General features: G+C 38.3%; 1 protein-coding gene across 5 annotated transcripts in view; it reads right to left on the reverse strand.

Moving 5' to 3' along the window:
* The window catches only part of LOC127618205 (E3 ubiquitin-protein ligase UBR2-like), a 56,102-nt gene that overhangs the window by 24,264 nt on the left and 13,164 nt on the right, over nt 1–18,674 (reverse strand). For 3 of the 5 annotated variants that reach the window (XM_052090523.1, XM_052090524.1, XM_052090521.1), the window contains exons 6-25: nt 18,339–18,477; nt 15,491–15,553; nt 15,011–15,131; nt 14,492–14,599; nt 14,020–14,108; nt 10,508–10,606; nt 9,152–9,315; nt 8,730–8,829; nt 8,516–8,644; nt 7,741–7,924; nt 7,272–7,333; nt 7,072–7,182; nt 6,906–6,971; nt 4,063–4,185; nt 3,874–3,937; nt 3,635–3,759; nt 2,195–2,247; nt 2,009–2,111; nt 1,878–1,926; nt 363–517 (exon numbers count right to left, since the gene is read on the reverse strand). In XM_052090523.1, coding sequence (XP_051946483.1) covers nt 363–517; nt 1,878–1,926; nt 2,009–2,111; nt 2,195–2,247; nt 3,635–3,759; nt 3,874–3,937; nt 4,063–4,185; nt 6,906–6,971; nt 7,072–7,182; nt 7,272–7,333; nt 7,741–7,924; nt 8,516–8,644; nt 8,730–8,829; nt 9,152–9,315; nt 10,508–10,606; nt 14,020–14,108; nt 14,492–14,599; nt 15,011–15,131; nt 15,491–15,553; nt 18,339–18,477 — 2,107 coding nt within the window. Of the gene's footprint in view, nt 1–362; nt 518–1,877; nt 1,927–2,008; nt 2,112–2,194; nt 2,248–3,634; nt 3,760–3,873; nt 3,938–4,062; nt 4,186–6,905; nt 6,972–7,071; nt 7,183–7,271; nt 7,334–7,740; nt 7,925–8,515; nt 8,645–8,729; nt 8,830–9,151; nt 9,316–10,507; nt 10,607–10,689; nt 10,789–14,019; nt 14,109–14,491; nt 14,600–15,010; nt 15,132–15,490; nt 15,554–18,338; nt 18,478–18,674 lie in introns of all 5 variants that reach the window. The other 2 variants (XM_052090525.1, XM_052090522.1) reach the window with 1 other exon arrangement.

Below are 18,674 nucleotides of genomic sequence, written 5' to 3' on the forward strand. Positions count from 1 at the left end.
GTTCACTTATACGGATATAAACAACATATTGCCTTCTAAAGCACTTTTTCAAAGCTTTACCTGTCTGACACAATAATGAAATGCATTTTAATTAACTGAATTTATAACATACTGCATGTTATATTTTTAGTTATTTAAATAAATCCGTTTCGGTGTATACTTATTTAATCATTATATATTAAATAATTGTTATTTGAGGCCCTTTATTAAATAATTTTTAAATCAAATCAACATCGATTGACAGCCCTAATCAATATATTACATGCAAGAAGTACTCATCATGTGTTAAATATTTAGAAAAGGCAAACACAGATGTCTTTATTGGTGCTGGTTTTCGCTCGCTCACACACACACAGACGTACCCTCTGGAGCATGGACTCAGACCAGTGCCCTCCACTGGGCTCCATGGACCATTGCAGTACAGCTCCCAGAATCGCCAGGAGTACATCACACTGCAGGATGTTCACCAGGCTGGCAAACAGCGGGCAGAACCGAGGAAGAACTGGTGGAGGGAGAACTAAAAATGCACACATACAAATCAAGTCAAACATCTGCAGTAACTTTATGAGCATGTACCACACTAATGGGCTAAAACATATGCAAAAGAGTTTTCTTTCATCATCTCGTGTTTGAGATCCACCTATGGGAAAGGAATACGCACCTGACCTCTGCAGCTGCATCCAATTGCACAAACTGACCTCTGCAGATGCATCCAATTGCACAAACTGACCTCTGCAGATGCATCCAATTGCACCAAGTCTGGCTTGAAAGACAGGAGCGAATGTCCAATGCCACTGTTAGGCCCCACTCTTACCTGAAGGCATAAGGACCTGCATGCGCTACTTTCCTCGGTCAACATTTGCTTCTAATGACCTCTATGCAGAATACTCACAGCTCGACTGGTTTTCACATTTGGCCGTGTCGGCTCTCGAGTGGGTGAATCAGACAATTACTCACAACTACAATCTTCAGTTTGCCACAAAACCCCCACGTTTTAGGAGCGCAATATTCTCGCAGACAAACGAAAGCTCTGCAGAAATAGCGACCAGCTCTTTGTCTCATGGGCTTCCCCCCACATGGTAAACCTTTATCAAAACAATGCCTTTCCCATTGGCTTGTGGAAGTAATATCTATGGCATATACCTCTAAGGGGCTCCAGCCCCCTTAGGCTTTAATGCCTACTCCATGGGAGGCATGGCTGCTTCCTGGGCACTGTTTCAGGGAGTCTCTCTGCAAGACATTATTTCAGCTGAATGTTGGGCTTCCCCTCACACTTTTGTCAGGTACTACCGACTTGATGTCACCAGGGCCCCTGTAGCACATGCAGTTTTGGGTGTGGGTTCTTCATAATGGGTTCGCCCATAAACCTTTCCCCCTATCACGGTGTAAGTGTCACCCCATAGGTTTCACATCAAGCACTTTGCATGGCCTCTCCACACTTCTTTATAAGGCGTATGGGTTATAGAGCCTGCTAATATTATATAGGATGCGTAAGGCACTGCCTTTAATAAGGAGACCATCCTTATTGGCTGAGAGCATCTCCTTGTGAGTGTATAGGGCAATTGGAGAGTTGTCCATATCTTCCCATAGGTGAATCTCAAACATTAGATGTTTTATAGAACAAGGGTTACAGAATAGGTAACCTATAGTGGGGTGATTTTAGCAAAAAAAAATTATCATGATATCAATAAAATTAGTCCTCCTTTTCTCCCATGTGGGCTTTATACATTGATTAGAATGCCCATTCCCTACAAGAGTTTTGCACAACCAGAGATTTTTTTACTGATTAACCAGTTTCAACTAGTACCATCACCCACACCCCATGAATGTAAATTAAAAATGCATATTAAAATAAAATGTAGACAAGATTATAATACCTGAATCTTCCCCATTTTGCCTCTTAATTTTTCTCTGAGCCTCTTCAGCCTAAAGGACCATACGAAAATTCATTTCACATGGGTTAAAAATTGAACAATTACACTTTGAGAGTTGTAACATGCATTGTTACCTTAGACTGGTCTGCTCTGGAGTAATGGTGGAAGTAAAGATTGAACATCTTTGCACACTCTGGCCTGAGTTTATAAAGTCCTCTACCTGTCACGCCAGGCTTCCTGTACAACACAAATCACACAGGATTACACACAGAGGCACAATCCAAATCTTTGTACTACACACTTAAATTCAGGATACTCACTTAAACAAAGCCACACTATCAATGACCCTCTCCATGCCTGTCTCTTTATTCTCCTGTGGGCAAAATACAGACAGGGACCAATCAGTTTTGCTCAATTACAGCGGTAAAGTGCCTAAAACGCCACTAGGTGGCAGTCGTTTCACAGAGGAAGAGGTTCAGATTTGCTCGCCTGTCCATTTGTCCAATTCAACATCCAACAATTTATATGTTGCAAATTGAAATACATAATTCAATCTTTTCCTAACAACCAAAGTTTGTGTAACTAAGATTCTAATAGCAATTTCAAACCATATGCATCTGTATGACCCATTGACAAGCTAATGACTGTCTTTGCTCAACAAAGTAGAAGATTAGCGTTGGGACTCGGAATGAACTGACGTTTTTGATTCTGATCTCATTTGTTTCTGATTTTGGTTCCTTGTCAACTCAATTAAGAATTTTTTTTTAGTAATTGAACAAATTTTTTACTATTCTTACTGCACTCACAGTAGTCTGTTGGAACATTACAATTCTTGAAATAAACTGGTTATTGTCCAAACATGATTAAAAAAATATTATAATCTAGCAACCCATCTTATTTTTTCTTATAAAACCACATAAAATTATTAGTTTGGTGGAAAAAAGCCTTAAGGAGTCTTTCCACTGCAAACGCACATAAGTGGCATCTACACCAGAAAAGGTGCATTAATACAGATGTTTAATTGTGGGAAACAATGTATAACAAGCTTGAAGCTTGCTTGTTTATTACTGTACACAGCTGACAAAAAAAAAAGGCATGCTGTCATGACAAATGCAAGTTTTAGGTGGCTCCGATGCATGCGATGCAATTTTGACGCATATTTTATTCATTTGTTTTATCCACATCGAATGTTCAAGAACTGTTAATACAAGCAAACGTCATTCAGTTTTTAATATTAAATAAATTCCCAAGTGTATTAAAGAAATATTTCTAGACAGCAAGCCTGGATAAAACATAATCTGCCAGGCTGAAGAGAAGAGGAGTTTTAAGATGAGATATAAATGCATCAATATTAAAGGATGCACAGTGGTGAATTATTTCACAGACTCAGGGCTGGAACACAGAAGACACGAATCTATACAAATCTATATCCTCAAGAACTTTCAATAAAAATGGCAATAAACATTAACTAGAAGTGCTTAAACCCATTGGGAACAATGGGCCTTTTAATTAGAGACTGAAGTCTTTGACAGACATTTATACAGTATGTACAAGCTCAACACTTCAAAAAAATGGTGTACTTTTTCTGTTAAAATATATTATTCTATTGGTGTTACACACAACCTCTCATGGCTTACCGCCTTAATAATTACTGCCCAAAATTAAGGCAATGATTGGTATAAGATGAAAGAGATTTTAAAATAATTAGCTGCACTGTAAAGGTGTTAACTAAATAAAGGTGGCTGTGAGGATTGACTCACGTTCTCAGGCAGGGCTTTGACGAGCTCGCTGTGGGCCATAGGTCGAATGCACAGCTGATGAACAATCTCTCTCTTTATCTCATCACTGCTCTCCACCTGACCAACACCAGCTGTGTATCGCTCACCTGAAGAAACAAAAACACACGCATGACTCATTTATTCACTTTCTACTGCGTCTGATAATCTGAATTAACGGCTATTACAAAGCTGAAGTGTGTCAAGTAATGATCAGGACTCACCCACGACCATAATGACCAGGTGCAGCATCTCTTCAATAAGTGTGTTATTCTGCTGAACCACATCCTGTCAGATTCAGAGAGAGAGAGAGAGAGAGAGAGAGAGAGAGATGCATCACTGGCAAAACAAATAGTTTAAAGAGATGGAAACAAAAAAGAAGAGGAAAAAGAGAGATTGCAATGTATGAATACCTTGTTAGCATTCTCTCTGCTGCTTCTCTTCCTATAGTCTGGTGCGCTGAAGATATGATAAAGCTCAAAACGACTCATCAAGATCATCAGGAAGTGGTTTGGATCCATCATGGAAGCTCCAACCTAGATTAAATAAAAAAAATAAAAAAAACACTTTGTACATAATCTACCTAATCAAAATATGTCCAAATCACATGAAAGAAAGAGCAAGAAAAATAAGAAAAACACAAAATGCAGACATGCAAAACATATTTCACATGAAGAAAACAAAGTTTATAAGACACGTATGTTTTTTTTGTTTTTTTGCATTGTAACATTTTCAGGACAATTAAGGCCCCTCCCCCAATGTTCTTATTTCTTTATTGTATTCTGTGTTGAGTTAGTTTTTATTTTATTTTATATTTGCCATACTCTTTAAAGGTGATTCTCTTTACATTAGCATTTTTTATGCATAATGTCTGTAATTATATTTTTACTTGAATATTTTCCAATTTAAAATAATATGTAATTATTACAATTGTTTTAATTATAAATGTATTTATCATTTAATTTACAATGAGATTTCTATGGTACTGGGAATATTTGGTTGTGAATAATATAATGTCACAATGAAAAACATCTTACGTAAAATTTCAATGGAACACACGCACATGTTTGGGGTCATTTGACTGAAATGTTTCTCATGATCTTAAACTTTTGATTTGAAGACATATGCTTAAATGTTTTTTTGATGACAAATTAAAGAATTTCAATACAAAAAACATTTTATATATATAAAAAAATTTAATTATTAAAAAACAATTATTATTTTTCGGTCCAACATAGATGGAACCTCCTTCAATAATGTTTAAAAATCATCCCAGGGTGATACCTCAAGAAGTTGGTCGAGAAAATGTCAAGAGTACATTTCTGCCAATTCTAGGCAAAGGATGACTACTTTTTGAAGATGCTAAAATATAACACAGTTTTGATTTATTTTGTATTTTTCAGCCACAACATAATTTCATGTTCATTTCTGTTATTCCATTGATTTTATTGCGTCACTATTATTCTGAAATGAGCAAAAATAAATAAAAAGATTAAAGAATGAATAAATAGCCCCAAACATTTGAACGCAAGTGTATATATAATTTACAGTTGAGGTCAGAAGTTTACATACACTTAGGTTGAAGTCATTAAAACTAATTTTTTTACCTGCTCAGATTTCATATTAGCAAACTATAGTTTTGGCAAGTCGTTAAGGTGGACCTCTACTTTGTGCATGACATGAGTAGTTTTTCCAACAATTGTTTACAGACAGATTGTTTTACTTTTAATTGACTCTCTCACAATTACAGTGGGTATAAATACACTAAGTTAACGGTTTCTTTAAGCAGCTTTGAAAAATCCAGAAAATGATGTCAAGCCTTGATGTCAAAATTGAGAAATCAGCCAAGACCTCAGAAAAAAATAAGAATTGTGGACCTCTAAAAGTCTGGTTCATCCATGGGAGCAATTACCAAATGTCTGAAGGTACAACGTTCATCCAAGCAAACAATAGTACGCAAGTATAAACACCAAGGGACCACGCAGCCATCATACAACTCAGGGAGGAGACAAATTCTGTCTCCTAAAGGTGAACGTAGTTTGGTGCGAAAAGTGCAAATCAATCCCAGAACAAAGGACCTTGTGACTATGGAGGAAAGTATCTACATCCACAGTAAAACGAGTACTATATCAACATAAAGGTTGCTCAGCAAGGAAGAAGCCACTGCTCCAAAACCGCCATAAAAAAGCCAGACTACAGTTTGCAAGTGCACATGGGGACAAAGATCTTACTTTGAGAAATGTTCTCTTGTCTGATGAAACACTGAATTGAAAATGTAACTGTTTGGCCATAATGACCATTGTTATGTTTGGAGGAAAAAGGGTGAGGAGCATTCAAGCCTAAGAACACCATCCTAACCGTAAAGCATGGGGGTGACAGCATCATGTTGTGGAGTTGCTTTGCTGCAGGAGGGATTGGTGCACTTCACAAAACAGATGGTTTCATGAGGAAGGAAAATTATGTGGATATATTGAAGCAACATCTCAAGACATCAGCCAGGAAGATAAAGCTCAGTTGCAAATGGGTCTACCAAATGGACAATGAACCCAAAAATACCTCCATTGTTGTGGCAAAATGGCTTAAGGACAACAAAGTCAAGGTATTGGAATGAACATCACAAAGCTCTGACCTCAATCAGATGTTGGCAGAACTAAAAAAAGAGTCCTACAAACATGATTCACTACTAACAAAGTGTATGTATACATCAGACCCCCTTGGAACGTGATGAAAGAAAAGCTGAAATAAATTATTCTCTCCATTATTATTATTCTGATATTTCACATTCTTAAAATAAAGTAGTGATCCTAACAGACCTAAGTGGGGAATGTTTTCTACGATTAAATATCAGGAATTGTGGAAAACTGAGTTCAAATATATTTTGCTACGGTGTATGTAAACTTCTGACTTCAACTGCATACATTTATTCAGCAAAGATAGTACCAACAGTCCTTTTAGATAATATGGATTTAAATGAAACTGCGAGACAGCTCAGAAACTGAATGGACAGCGAGAAGCTTTTTAAAAAACACAATTTGGGGTTTGCCTGATGAGACTGCCCTGAATGCCTACAAAGATTTCAAGCCAAAGGTGGAAACACCAGCAACCTTATTGAAACACCTTCAGACACAGCCCATGGCGTGTATATGTATGTATGTGGGGGGAAAATGACCTGGACATGTTCTTAACAGATTCATCCACAAACAATTAATTTATAGCAAAGTTTCATTAGAAACGTTTCAGAGGTATAGAGTCTGACCTGCAGCATAATGAGGTCTTTATCAAACATCTCCACCCTGCACTTCACGTTGTGATAATAATAGATCTGAAATGACAGTTCAAAAAGACAATTGCTATAGAATGCTACAAACACTGACAAAAATTACAATAGTAAACAATACAAAAAAACAGCAAAAGCTTCTTGCCTGATTGACCAATGAAAAGCCATTTCTTCTCCACATCCCAGCATGCACCTGTGCACAGAGCACTAGGCAGCGGAGCGGGTGCTCAATCAACATGGGAGGACTTAGTTCACTCTATGGAAGAAAAAAATCTCTGAAGTGCATTCTCAAGAAGTGCAGAGACGTGTGAAAGGCAGAAATTTGTCAGGAAAACTAAAACTTACCAGGGGCAGCTGTTCAGGGAATTGATAGGCTACCTCTGTTTTGCTCAGTAGAGCATGTAAACCTTATGGGAAGAAAGACAGCAAGCTCAGTTGATCTATGTAGCGTGTTTATATTCAGCCATATACACCTAGTAGTGCTTAAGCCTGTTCTGTATGTATGGAGTTCAGTTATAAATGGGAGTGAAAATAGAGTTGAAGAATTCAGGTATTAAAATTTAAAAAAAAATTTTAATCACTAAATTTGTATAGCTCTTTGGCTGCTATTATTACTTTCAGCTAAAATACATGTTAAGCTGATGGGCTTAATGCTTCTTGTGTTACAGGAGCAACTCCTGTATTCCGTACACACAAAGAGGGTTCATTTAGGGGATTCATTCACACACTGAAATGGGTTTGTCACTCCCAGAACTTTGTAGTATGAATGACACATTCCTGCACTGTTGCTTGTGTGAGAGCATGTCAATCTCACTTGCTAAAAGGCGAGACAAGGGCAGGTGTATGCTGACTTTCTCCTGAGAGACGCAGTAGCGGATGGTGTCGACAAAGTGGCCGCACATGCTGAGGATGATGGGCTGCTCTCCATCTGTGAAACCACTGTGGCAGTGAGTCAGCGCGCTCAGGCACTTCTTATAGGCTTCAATCAGCACTCTCTTCTGTACACACAACAAACACACTCATATTCAGGCTTCATGTTATATTATGAGTAACCAAAACACAGAGAACACAAAACGAGCCTTGATCATTTGTGTATATTAGGATGTGTGTTTGTTTATGGACATTATTTAGTTTTAATTTGCCTTTTTAAAAATGTCTTGTCAATTTTATAAGATTTTGTCTTTCGTCAATTTTTGTCAATTTTACTGAAATGGCATATCATTTTAGATAATGATAATGTGCAAAAAAGTGTCAAGCTGTAAGACCAAATTTAAGCATTTTTAAAAATGTATCAAGATTTATTAAGCATGTATCAAACACTTAAAAGATGTATCAATAGAAAATATAGCATGAGGAAATTGTCCTTGTAAATACCTGAGCTCTTGAAATAACATGTTTTGTTAAGTTTTAGAGATGGTTTAGGATATTGCATTATGTATACAGCATGTTTATTTTGCGTATTCACAATGTGACCAACACATACTGACTACAGTTTACACAGTTCAAGTTCACCAGTGCGGGTTGATATTTCCTTATCACATTTTGTTTTGTATTAAAATAGTTTAAAATAAGTGTCTGATAGGACTCACATCACTGGCACACCATTCCTGCATCATAGAGATGATGTGTGTGAGCTTCATCTGTAAAGTGAAGGCTGCCTCCCATTCCGGCTCCATCTCTATGTGCTGCCCCACTTGACGCACTACTGGGTCCATTCCCTGAAAAAGAGAACACAAAGCTGATTGAGTGCCTAATCTCAATAACCCTACACATAAAACCCTGTGGACAGATTGGTATAATCACCTGCATGCATTTTAGCAGCTCCAAGAAAGCATCAAAACCTTCCAGAAACTTCTCCCTGAGTTTGTCACTCCACTCTGTTGGACGGCTTATCAGGACATACCTGCATAAAATGACATTTTGGATGTCTAGGATTTTGTATAAAAAAAAACGAAAAATGGCACCCAACAGGATTTTAAAGTGCCTCTATATGGCATAAAAAATAGAAAACATGGTTGGTTGGTTGGTTGGTTGCTTCACATGTTGTTAAGACAGACTTTTCCTGTCTATGTAGGCAGTTCTTGGCCACAATAGACTACAATGTTGACCAAACTCCATGCTGGTATTCAAGAGTCTGACTAAGTCAAAATGGATTTGGAACAGTGAACAGATTGGTAGAGAACAGGATTTTAGGTTAACAACCACACATGCTACTAGTTTCTTACTTGAGGTCTCCTATAAGGCTCTGGACTCGACGGAATTTGAATGCCTGTTGTGCTGTGTAGCGTTCAAATTGAAAGCGGCCCTGCAGGTCTTGGTGTCTGAGGTGATCCACAAAAGTGCGGATGATGGTGGTCATCAGGTTCTCCTCTGTGATCAGCATCCGTGCCTGAGAGATGGACAATGATGAGGAGGTTGACAGTCCAGGGACACTGCCCACAGTTTGTCAAACAGGCAAAATGAATCCATTTATAGAGTGACAGTAGGTACATTACAAGCAATGCTTTCATTTTCTCCATTACATTCTCCTCAAAAGTGAGGATTAGCTTGACTGTAATCTGATTAGGAGTCATTATGTTACATGGTGTTTGGCATTAAAGGCTTTATCTGGCCTATAATATAGTAAAAACACAAGATTTACAATATGAACAAACTGCCGTCAGATCAAAGTAGCTAGCTCAAATATCAATACAAATGTTAGAGTAACCATTTAGTGTACAAATAAACAGGTACTGAGTGGAGCCTTTATTTCATTCTCTAATAGAGCTAGGCCGCAGGATTGCACAAGAGCACAGAAGAGTAGAGCAAGAAACATTGAATAAACAGGAAGTAGAAAATAGAAAAGGAAATGACAGAGGAAAGTAGAAGGGGAAGAAAAAGGGAAAGGTGATGAAAGGAGGAAAAGCAGGCAAGGGAAAAGAAAATGGAAGTAAAAAATGGAAAGTAAAAGGAAAACGGAAAGAGAAGACACAAATATGGAAAGGGAAGAGGAAAAGGAAGTTGTAAAGGAATGGAAAAAAAGAGAAGAGGAGAAAATGAAGTGGAAAAGGAGAGAAAGAGGATAATGGGAACAGAAGAAAAATAGATGATGGAAGGGGAAGAGGAAAATGAAGTTGGAAAGGAAAAGGGAAGAGAAAGAAATTTTGAAAACGGAAGAAACAAAAAGGGTAAGAAAATAAAAGATAGCAGATGAAAAGGGATGAAAAAGAAATGGGAAATAAGAGGAAGGGGAAAAGGAAGTGGGGAAAAAAATAGAGTGGAAAATGGAAAGGGAAGGAAAAGATTATGAAAAGGAAGTGGAAAAGGAGAGAGAGGAAAAAGAGAATACGTAAGGGAAGGGGGAAAGGAAGTTGGAGAGGAGAAGTGGAAAATGGAAGAGAAATTATGAAAAGGGAAGAGAAGAAAATACAAGAACAGAGAAAGAAAAAAGGAAGAAAAGAGGAAATGGAAGTGGGGAATAAAGTAAAAATGGAAGAGGAGTAGAAGATGAAAAGGGAAGACGAAGAGAAAAAGAAGAGACATGCCCAAAATGAAAAAGGTCTCTTCCTCACGGCAGGGCGTCTTTCCATGCATGTACTCACCAGAGAAGGCACGGTGAACATTTGCACAGAAAGGTCAGTGACGGAGAACTCCCTGTCGTGGTCGTCTTTCACAAAGTCGTTCTGCAAGCTCTCATAGTTCTGTAGGCAGCAGTGATGGAGGCGGAGGAGAGGAGAAAGAGGCAGAAGAGAAAGGAGAGGTATGTGGGATTGATGGTACTCACCACAGTGGGGGTGGTGAAGAGCTGCACTGACAGAGAGGTCACTGATACTACACGCTCGTGATCATCCTCCATAAAATCAGTTTGAAGGCACCGGTAATTCTAAGGGAAGGGGCACATTCACCTTCCAGTCAGAGGTCAAGGGCCATCATGGCCTGCAGTTATGTCCCCCAACTAATTTCTATATCCTTGGCACGTTGTGTTAAGTAACACCACGGCACAGGTCAGTCTTGAGAATGGGATACTAGTGGACACGTGGAGCCGGCGGACTTCAGTTACAGCTGACCTTAAGACATTCTGTTTTTTAACAGACTAGAGTTGTTTAAGCAATGTAATCTGGTTCAAAGCTCTATTAGCACATGCTGTCAGTCACACCTGAGTGCTCTTGGCACACTGGGAGACAGACTTCCTGCTGTCACAGGTCGACTGGATCAGACACAACATGGGTAGTATGTGGCCTGCAGTGGGCAGCGAACCAGACAGCAAAAGTAACGCTGCTGAGTTATATCTCTATATTAAATATACACACACTCTATCTCTTCAACATCACGTCACTGTGAATTCTATGTAACACCAAGTTGTCTTGCACTTAAAACAAAACTGTCAAAGCCCCAGAAAGTCAGTGATGAAATTATTATTATTTAATTTTTTTACATAATATTATTCTCTGATATATTATCCATATCTAAACCAAACAAAAGCAACATCTGGTGTGAGCACGAACCGTGGCATTTCAGTGCAAATACCTGCGTCTTATCACTAACCACCCGCAATCCATTTCAGCAGGCGCGATCAGTGCTGAAATTGCGCTGCATCTTCAATATTCAAAATGTCATAGAAAGGATGCATGATTGCGTGGAAAGGAATGTCTATGTAAATTAGCCTCATTAAAGATGGCGCTTCATTCATAAAAATTACCCGGTGCAATTTACTTCTCGCTACTACCGCCAAATGAAACAAGACTGTAAACCAAATTTTGTTTAATAGAGGTGTCTTGTGTTCATTTAATATTGATTATTTCCACAGTAATTCATCAAATAATGATCAAATGATGGAGAAGAGCATTCCTGTCATGTATCCAGATGTGTCGTGCAGTTAAGCACACTTTCTGTCTGGATCACAGTAGTGGAATAATGCTGTACAGTCCGTGCAGTGTTTGTCATATCAAGGTGGTCAGCTGCTTCCTCCTCTGTATAGCGCTCAGAATCTGCCTGCAAGATCAGAATTGCGCGTGCAATTTGTGTTCAGCGTAGACTTTGCGTGTGCAGTTGCGCTGTTCTGCATAATTCCTTAAGTGAATGGGGCACTAAACCAGAGCGCGTGTTAAAAAATAGCGCATTTACCATGCGCAATTCATGCTCTGTGAATTCCCCCATGTGTGTTCCATCCACACCAGCGGAAGAATGCCCGTTTGAGAACGGAACCGAAAGTCATCAAATTCCTCTGGTATTTTGTTTTGGAACCAGTTATAAGCAAGCATAAAACACACACGTAGAGGTATGCAATAACATATTCATCAAATAAATTCTTTATGAATTCTCTACGATTCATGACATAAAACATGTCTGTGAGAGCGAGAAGCGGGAGAAGGTCGATGTGGTGTTTAGGTGTTCAAAGACTCTAAAATATTATGTTACTAATAATCATTTTTGTTGTGTCATTTGAAATGTATATACTGAATATACAACTATACAACAAAGTTATGCTCAGTGAAAAGCAACTGCGACATGCTGTCTGTTACCAATGAAAATACTTCTTGACTCATCTGAAACAAACTGCATTTACAATGATGCACTTACAATGGAAGTCAATGAGGCAATGGTTTGCACTGGTAAAAATGTTAAGATACATAGTTTCGTATAGTGCTGCAACAGCTTATAGATAATTAACGATAATGAAAATCATCAACAACTAATTATCGATTAGTTCAATGCGCACGGCGAGCACAGAAAAGCTCACATTGACGTCACATTACAGCACAGTGAAAAATTTGTTGCATGAAGAAACTCGTTTGAAAAACAACGGAGACAAGCAGGATAAACACGACCCAAGTTGTCAGCAACGGGAGTAATTTTCATATGAACACTTCAATGAAGACCATAATAAGCATAAAGTTTATTGTGGACCAGTTACTACGTCAGGTGCGTTGACGGAGCGAATATGCTGTATGATGCGCTTATGAGTTGTTTCTCTCCAGTGCATAACTTACATTTTACTGCTATTTTCTATTTTATAATGTACTATATACATGTCGCAAATTCAAAATCAGGCACGTATTTGCATTGTGGAAAACTGTTTGTCTTTACCAAAAGCGAGTCTCTGTTAAACGAGTGCATGCATCCACATCAAACCAACCGAACACAACAGAAAAAGGGAGCGCCATCATTTGGATTAATCTGTACTTGGCGGTTTAGTAATCATACAACATCATACAGCTATTTCAGTTTCAATGTAATCAACTGTGCAGCTTTCATTTATATTACACTGAGGTCTCGGATCAAAGTATTTTAGATGGTTTCCCCTCATCATGTAAGCATGTATTACAATGAGCACTGTATGAGACTTTTCAGCGTGAGAGCGAATCTTCTGTACAGCATTAACAGATATTTGTACAATGTAAAACTTCAAATAATGCTGAATATAATGTAACAACGCCAAGAGTCCTGATATTTGACAGTCCTGATAATGCTACATGTAATGTCTGATTTCACTAGTAAATTGAATCTATGGAAACATTATTTTACTGGATAAACACACAACCAATAGAAACATAATCAGTGACAACACTATTTTAAAACTTACCATTTTAAAAATACTTCAAATGTATATAATCAGTGACAGTTTACAAGCATAAGTATCTAACATAATTATGTATTTTTCATCTGGGAAGAATTATATTTCTATTTTGATGTCACCAATGACCTCTGCTGGGCTGATTTTTAGACCCACTCCATCCCTGATGGATCATTTTTACACTTTAATGAACAGTACTTTTTGTTAAGTTTTACAAGTAAAGGAAAGGAGTTGTATTGCATAGAGTGTCCTGAAAGTAATACTAATAATACAATTTAACTATGTATAGAATTCAGAGCATTCATTTCATTTGTGTCATGACTCCACTCTTCAGTACGCATGGGGATGCACGAGAACTATGTGAGAGAATGCAAAGCAACATGATCAAATTATAATATCATCACTTAAATATAATATCTTTCACCACTTCCTTTCTGGGGCTTCACAGCCAACAATAATACATTTATATTAGTGTCAAGCAAATAATATGGAGATGGTTTAATAAAGATATGCAGTGTTAAATGTAAATGGATGTCTCACCTTTGCAAACTGAATGGCAAAAAGTTTCTTGTACTTTGGATCCATAAGCAGGCTGCTCATGAACAGCTGGTGGTAAACATTTCTCGCTCCTGCAGGAAAAACAGGTTGGAGAAAGCAAATAAGCTTGAGCTCAGATGGCTGAATCTAACAAAACCTGCCAAGAGCATGTCCAAATAAATAAAAAATAAATACATAAGTTATGAGAAAATTAAGCTTGTTTTATCAAGATTTGATGCTTTGCTTGAAGACATAATTTTATCAACAAGTAGCACACCCCACCCCAAATAGTGTCACAATTTAAAAAAAGTTCCACAAATTCACCACAATATTTTGTGGTGAAACAAAACCACAATATTTTGTGGTGAAATATTTTGTGGACCACAATATTTTGTGGTCCACAAAATATTTCGTCTTGTCGGCAGGTTTCTGCAGCATGTCAGAAGAGCTGAAGTCAGCACACTCATTCATTCACCTTTCCACATCTTAGAGTCACAGAGCATGAGTGTGTCCACTAGAGAGGAGTTCTCTCCCTCCAGCCCTTGCTGCAGTCCCACCTGACAGAGGATCCTCCTCAGAGCATCTGTTAGGTGACAGTAAAACACACACTGATTTACTGTAAATGCTTCTACATACCAAATGCCTTTCTTTTATGAACCAGTAGAAAAGGTGACTGGGAAAAGATTCAGTCTAGTGTACAATGCATTGAATATAAGACAACTATGCACACAGTACATGCCAAGTACAGTACTGCAGCTAGACTTCGTGTTAGAGTAAAATACTACTAATATGGTTCCAGAGTGATTTGAACCACGTCTACCCTGCAAGCAAGCATTATGACAAACTTTACTGCAATGTAGACAAAACAGCAGATATAATGGGTGCAAACAGAAATTTACGTAGCGTACGATAAATGAGAAACTGAATAACACGAGAGCTACAGAAGAGTTTGAAAAGGAATGCAAAAAAGAGAGAGAAGGATGCAGATTCAGACCTGAGGATCTGATGATTTGGCCAAGCCAGGTGAGAGCCCTGAGTGCGAAACACTGATGAGCCACCACCGAAGAGTGCATGACCTCAACCCGCAGAGGCTTTGTTTGACGACTTGTGTTCCTCTGCAAAACATATAGAAACATTTCCAAATTCACAAAGTAGACTTTTACATTTTCTTGGATGTTATTGTTTCACTGAGCTTGTCACGATGCAACTTGAGATTGTCTTCTCCATGAAGGAATCATGCGATGCTGCCTTAAAACCAGGCCAACAAAGTTGATGAAAAAATGCTGAAACTGCTACATGTAAATTTGGGTGAGTCCTTGGTTAACACTTAAATGCAAATATTTCCATTCAGATTACATTTGTTGTGCCAATGAATTCCCTAATTGAGAAGACCAATCAGCAAAGAGAGTACAAAACCTTATTGATTTACACATCCGAGGCAGACGGATGGGATTTATGATTGCTGAAAACTTACCACAATAACGGATTTGGCCTGCTCACAGAACTGGAAGTCCCCAAATCGAACAGACTTCCTGCCCTGAAAACCGTGAACAAAAGTATTCAATAAACAAATGCAAGAACAGGCTTAACTTTAAGCCAGGAGCTGAACACAAGCAAAATAATAAAAACAAAATGTTCCTAAGTTAGATTACAACAGCTGCAGCTGACTTAAAGGAATGTTCCAGGTTCAATACAAGTTAAGCTCAATCAACAGCATTTGTGACAATGTTGATTACCATAAAACATAACTTTGTGCATCATTTTCTTGAAAAAAAAAAAAAGCAAAAATCTGGGTTACAGTGAGGCTCTTACAATGGAAGTGAATGGGTGCCAATTTGTGAACATTAAAATACTCACCGTTTCAAAAGCATAGACACAAGATGTAAACAATATGCGTGTAAACAGGATTTTACTGTGATAAAATCGCTTACTAATGTGTGAATAGGGGTGAGCGATATGACCAAAATCCTATATCACAATATGAGTAATGATTATCAAGATAACAATATATACTCAGCAAAAAACAAAACATCCTCTCACTTTCAACTTCTTTTATTTTCAGCAAATGTAACGTGTAAATATTTGTATGAACATAAAAGGATTCAACAACTAAGACATAAATTGAACAAGACTAACAGAAATGGAATAATGTGTCCTTGAACAAAGGGTGGGGGTCAAAAGTAACAGTCAGTATCTAGTGTGGCCACCAGCTTCATGAAGTACTGCAGTGCATCTCCTCCTCAAGGACTGCACCAGATTTGCCAGTTCTTGCTGTGAGATGTTACCTTACTCTTCCACCAAGGCACTTGCAAGTTCCTGGACATTTCTGGGGGCAATGGCCCTAACCCTCATCCTCTGATCTAACAGGTCCCAGACGTGCTCAATTGGATTGAGGTCTGGGCTCTTTGCTGGCCATGGCAGAACACTGACATACCTGTCTTGCAGGAAATCACGCAGAGAATGAGCAGTATGACTGGTGGTATTGTCATGCTGGAGGGTCATGTCAGGGTGAGCCTGCAGGAAGGGCACCACATGAGGAAGGATGCCTTCCCTCTAACACAGCATTGAGATTGCCTGCAATGACAACAAGCTCAGTCCAATAATGCTGTGACATATCGTCCCAAACCATGACGGACCCTCCACCACCAAATCGATCCCGCTCCAGAGTACAGGCCTCAGTGTAACCCTCATTCCTTCGCCAATAAAAGCAAGTCCGACCATCACCCCTGGTGAGACAAAACCACGACTCGTCAGTGAAGAGCACTTTTTGCCAGACCTGTCTGGTCCAGTGAAGGTGGGTTTGTGCTCATAGGCGACGTTGTTGCCGGTGATGTCTGGAAAGGACCTGCCTTACAACAGGCCTACAAGCCCTCAGTCCAGCCTCTCTCAGCCTATTGCGGACAGTCTGAGCACTGATGAAGGGATTGTGCATTCCTGGTGTAACTCGGGCAGTTGTTGTTGCCATACTGTACCTGTCCTGCAGGTGTGATAGTCGGATGTACCGATCCTCTGCAGGTGTTGTTACACGTGGTCTGCCACTGCGAGGGGTCCTTCATGTCTCCCTGTAGCGCTGTCTTAGCAGTCTCACAGTACGGATATTGCAATTTATTTTCCTTTCCACATCTGCAGTCCTCATGCCTCCATGCAGCATGCCTAAGCCACTTTAACACAGATTAGCAGGGAACCTGGGCATCTTTCTTTTGGTGTTTTTCCAGAGTCAGTAGAAAGGTCTCATTAGTGTCCTAAGTTTTTATAACTGTGACCTTAATTGCCTACTGTCTGTAAGCTGTTAGTGTTTTAATGACCGTTCCACAGGTTCATGAATTGTTTATGGTTCATTGAACAAGTATGGAAAACATTGTTTAAACCCTTTACAATAAAGATATGCAAGTTATCTAGATTTTTACAAATGTATCTTTAAAATAAAGTGTCCTGAAAAAGAGACGTTTCTTTTTTGCTGAGTTTATATTTTGATATAGTTACACTTTTCTGAAAAATCAATAAAATTGAATTATATATTAAGCCATGTCACAATGTGTAATTTTGAGTAATCCAGTCAGTTAATTAAATATTTTATAAATGAAAACTTCATCTTATTTAATTTTCTCTTTATTTTGAATTTGACAAACATAGTAAAAGTAAAAAAAATACAAAATAAAAGCCACATTTCAGTCTGATGATGTGCACTAATTTTCTTATTATTATTATTCTTGTTGTTATAACTTTCCTCAAAAAACTTGTGATTTCTAAAGCCAAACAAATTCCACACCATGGAGGATGCACATTTTCCTTAATAATCTCCTCTCATCTTCTCATTCAAATGAATTTCGACAGAGTGTGTAATGCGTACATTATGTGCTGTACACATTTCTTGTGTGGCAATTTTGCGTTACCGCGATAAAGATGATAATCCAAAATGTGTACGGTTGACAAATTTCTACCAGTTTATCCTGTCTACCGGTATATCGCCCACCCCTACGTGTGAAGTTATATCCAATTTGTTACCATGACGATGTAATGTCAACAAACCCTAAAATGACTGTAAAAGCAACCATTTAAACAACTTTACAGCTCAAATAAGTTTTAACAGAAGAATTAATGTGTTTTCATAAAATTATAAGTTTCACATTTCTGTGTTTAAACCCTCCAAAAATTGGACACATTCACTTCCATTGTAAGTGCCTCACTGTAACCTCGATTTTTGCTTTTTTTAAAGGAGGGACAAATTAATTTAAGTGGTAATCAATATTATGCCACAAATGCTGTCGATTGAATCTGAAACTTATACTGAATCTGGAACATTCCTTTAACTTTGCACTTACATCTCTGTCCACAGTGGTGGCGAAACTGACAGCCTCTTTCTGGGTGCAGTTTACAGCTTTCTGTAGCGTATAGATGACCTGCTCATATGTGTGGACTTCATCATTAAACAGCATGCAGTAGTACATGTCTCCACGTGCCCTATTAAAGGAAAACATTGGAGTTATACTTCTCCACAAATATCAACATGCAACCAAAGTAAAAAAATGGGTCCATGGGTTAAAAGTTCAAACAAGTTGCATGCAAAAAAGTTGTTCCTTATTTCTGATTTATACCACGGGTCTGTTAAATCCTCGATTCTGATTGGTTGATGGACATTCTAAGGTGTGCAATTAATT

The sequence above is a fragment of the Xyrauchen texanus genome, chromosome 24, assembly GCF_025860055.1.
Source record: "Xyrauchen texanus isolate HMW12.3.18 chromosome 24, RBS_HiC_50CHRs, whole genome shotgun sequence".
Lineage (NCBI taxonomy): Eukaryota > Metazoa > Chordata > Actinopteri > Cypriniformes > Catostomidae > Xyrauchen > Xyrauchen texanus.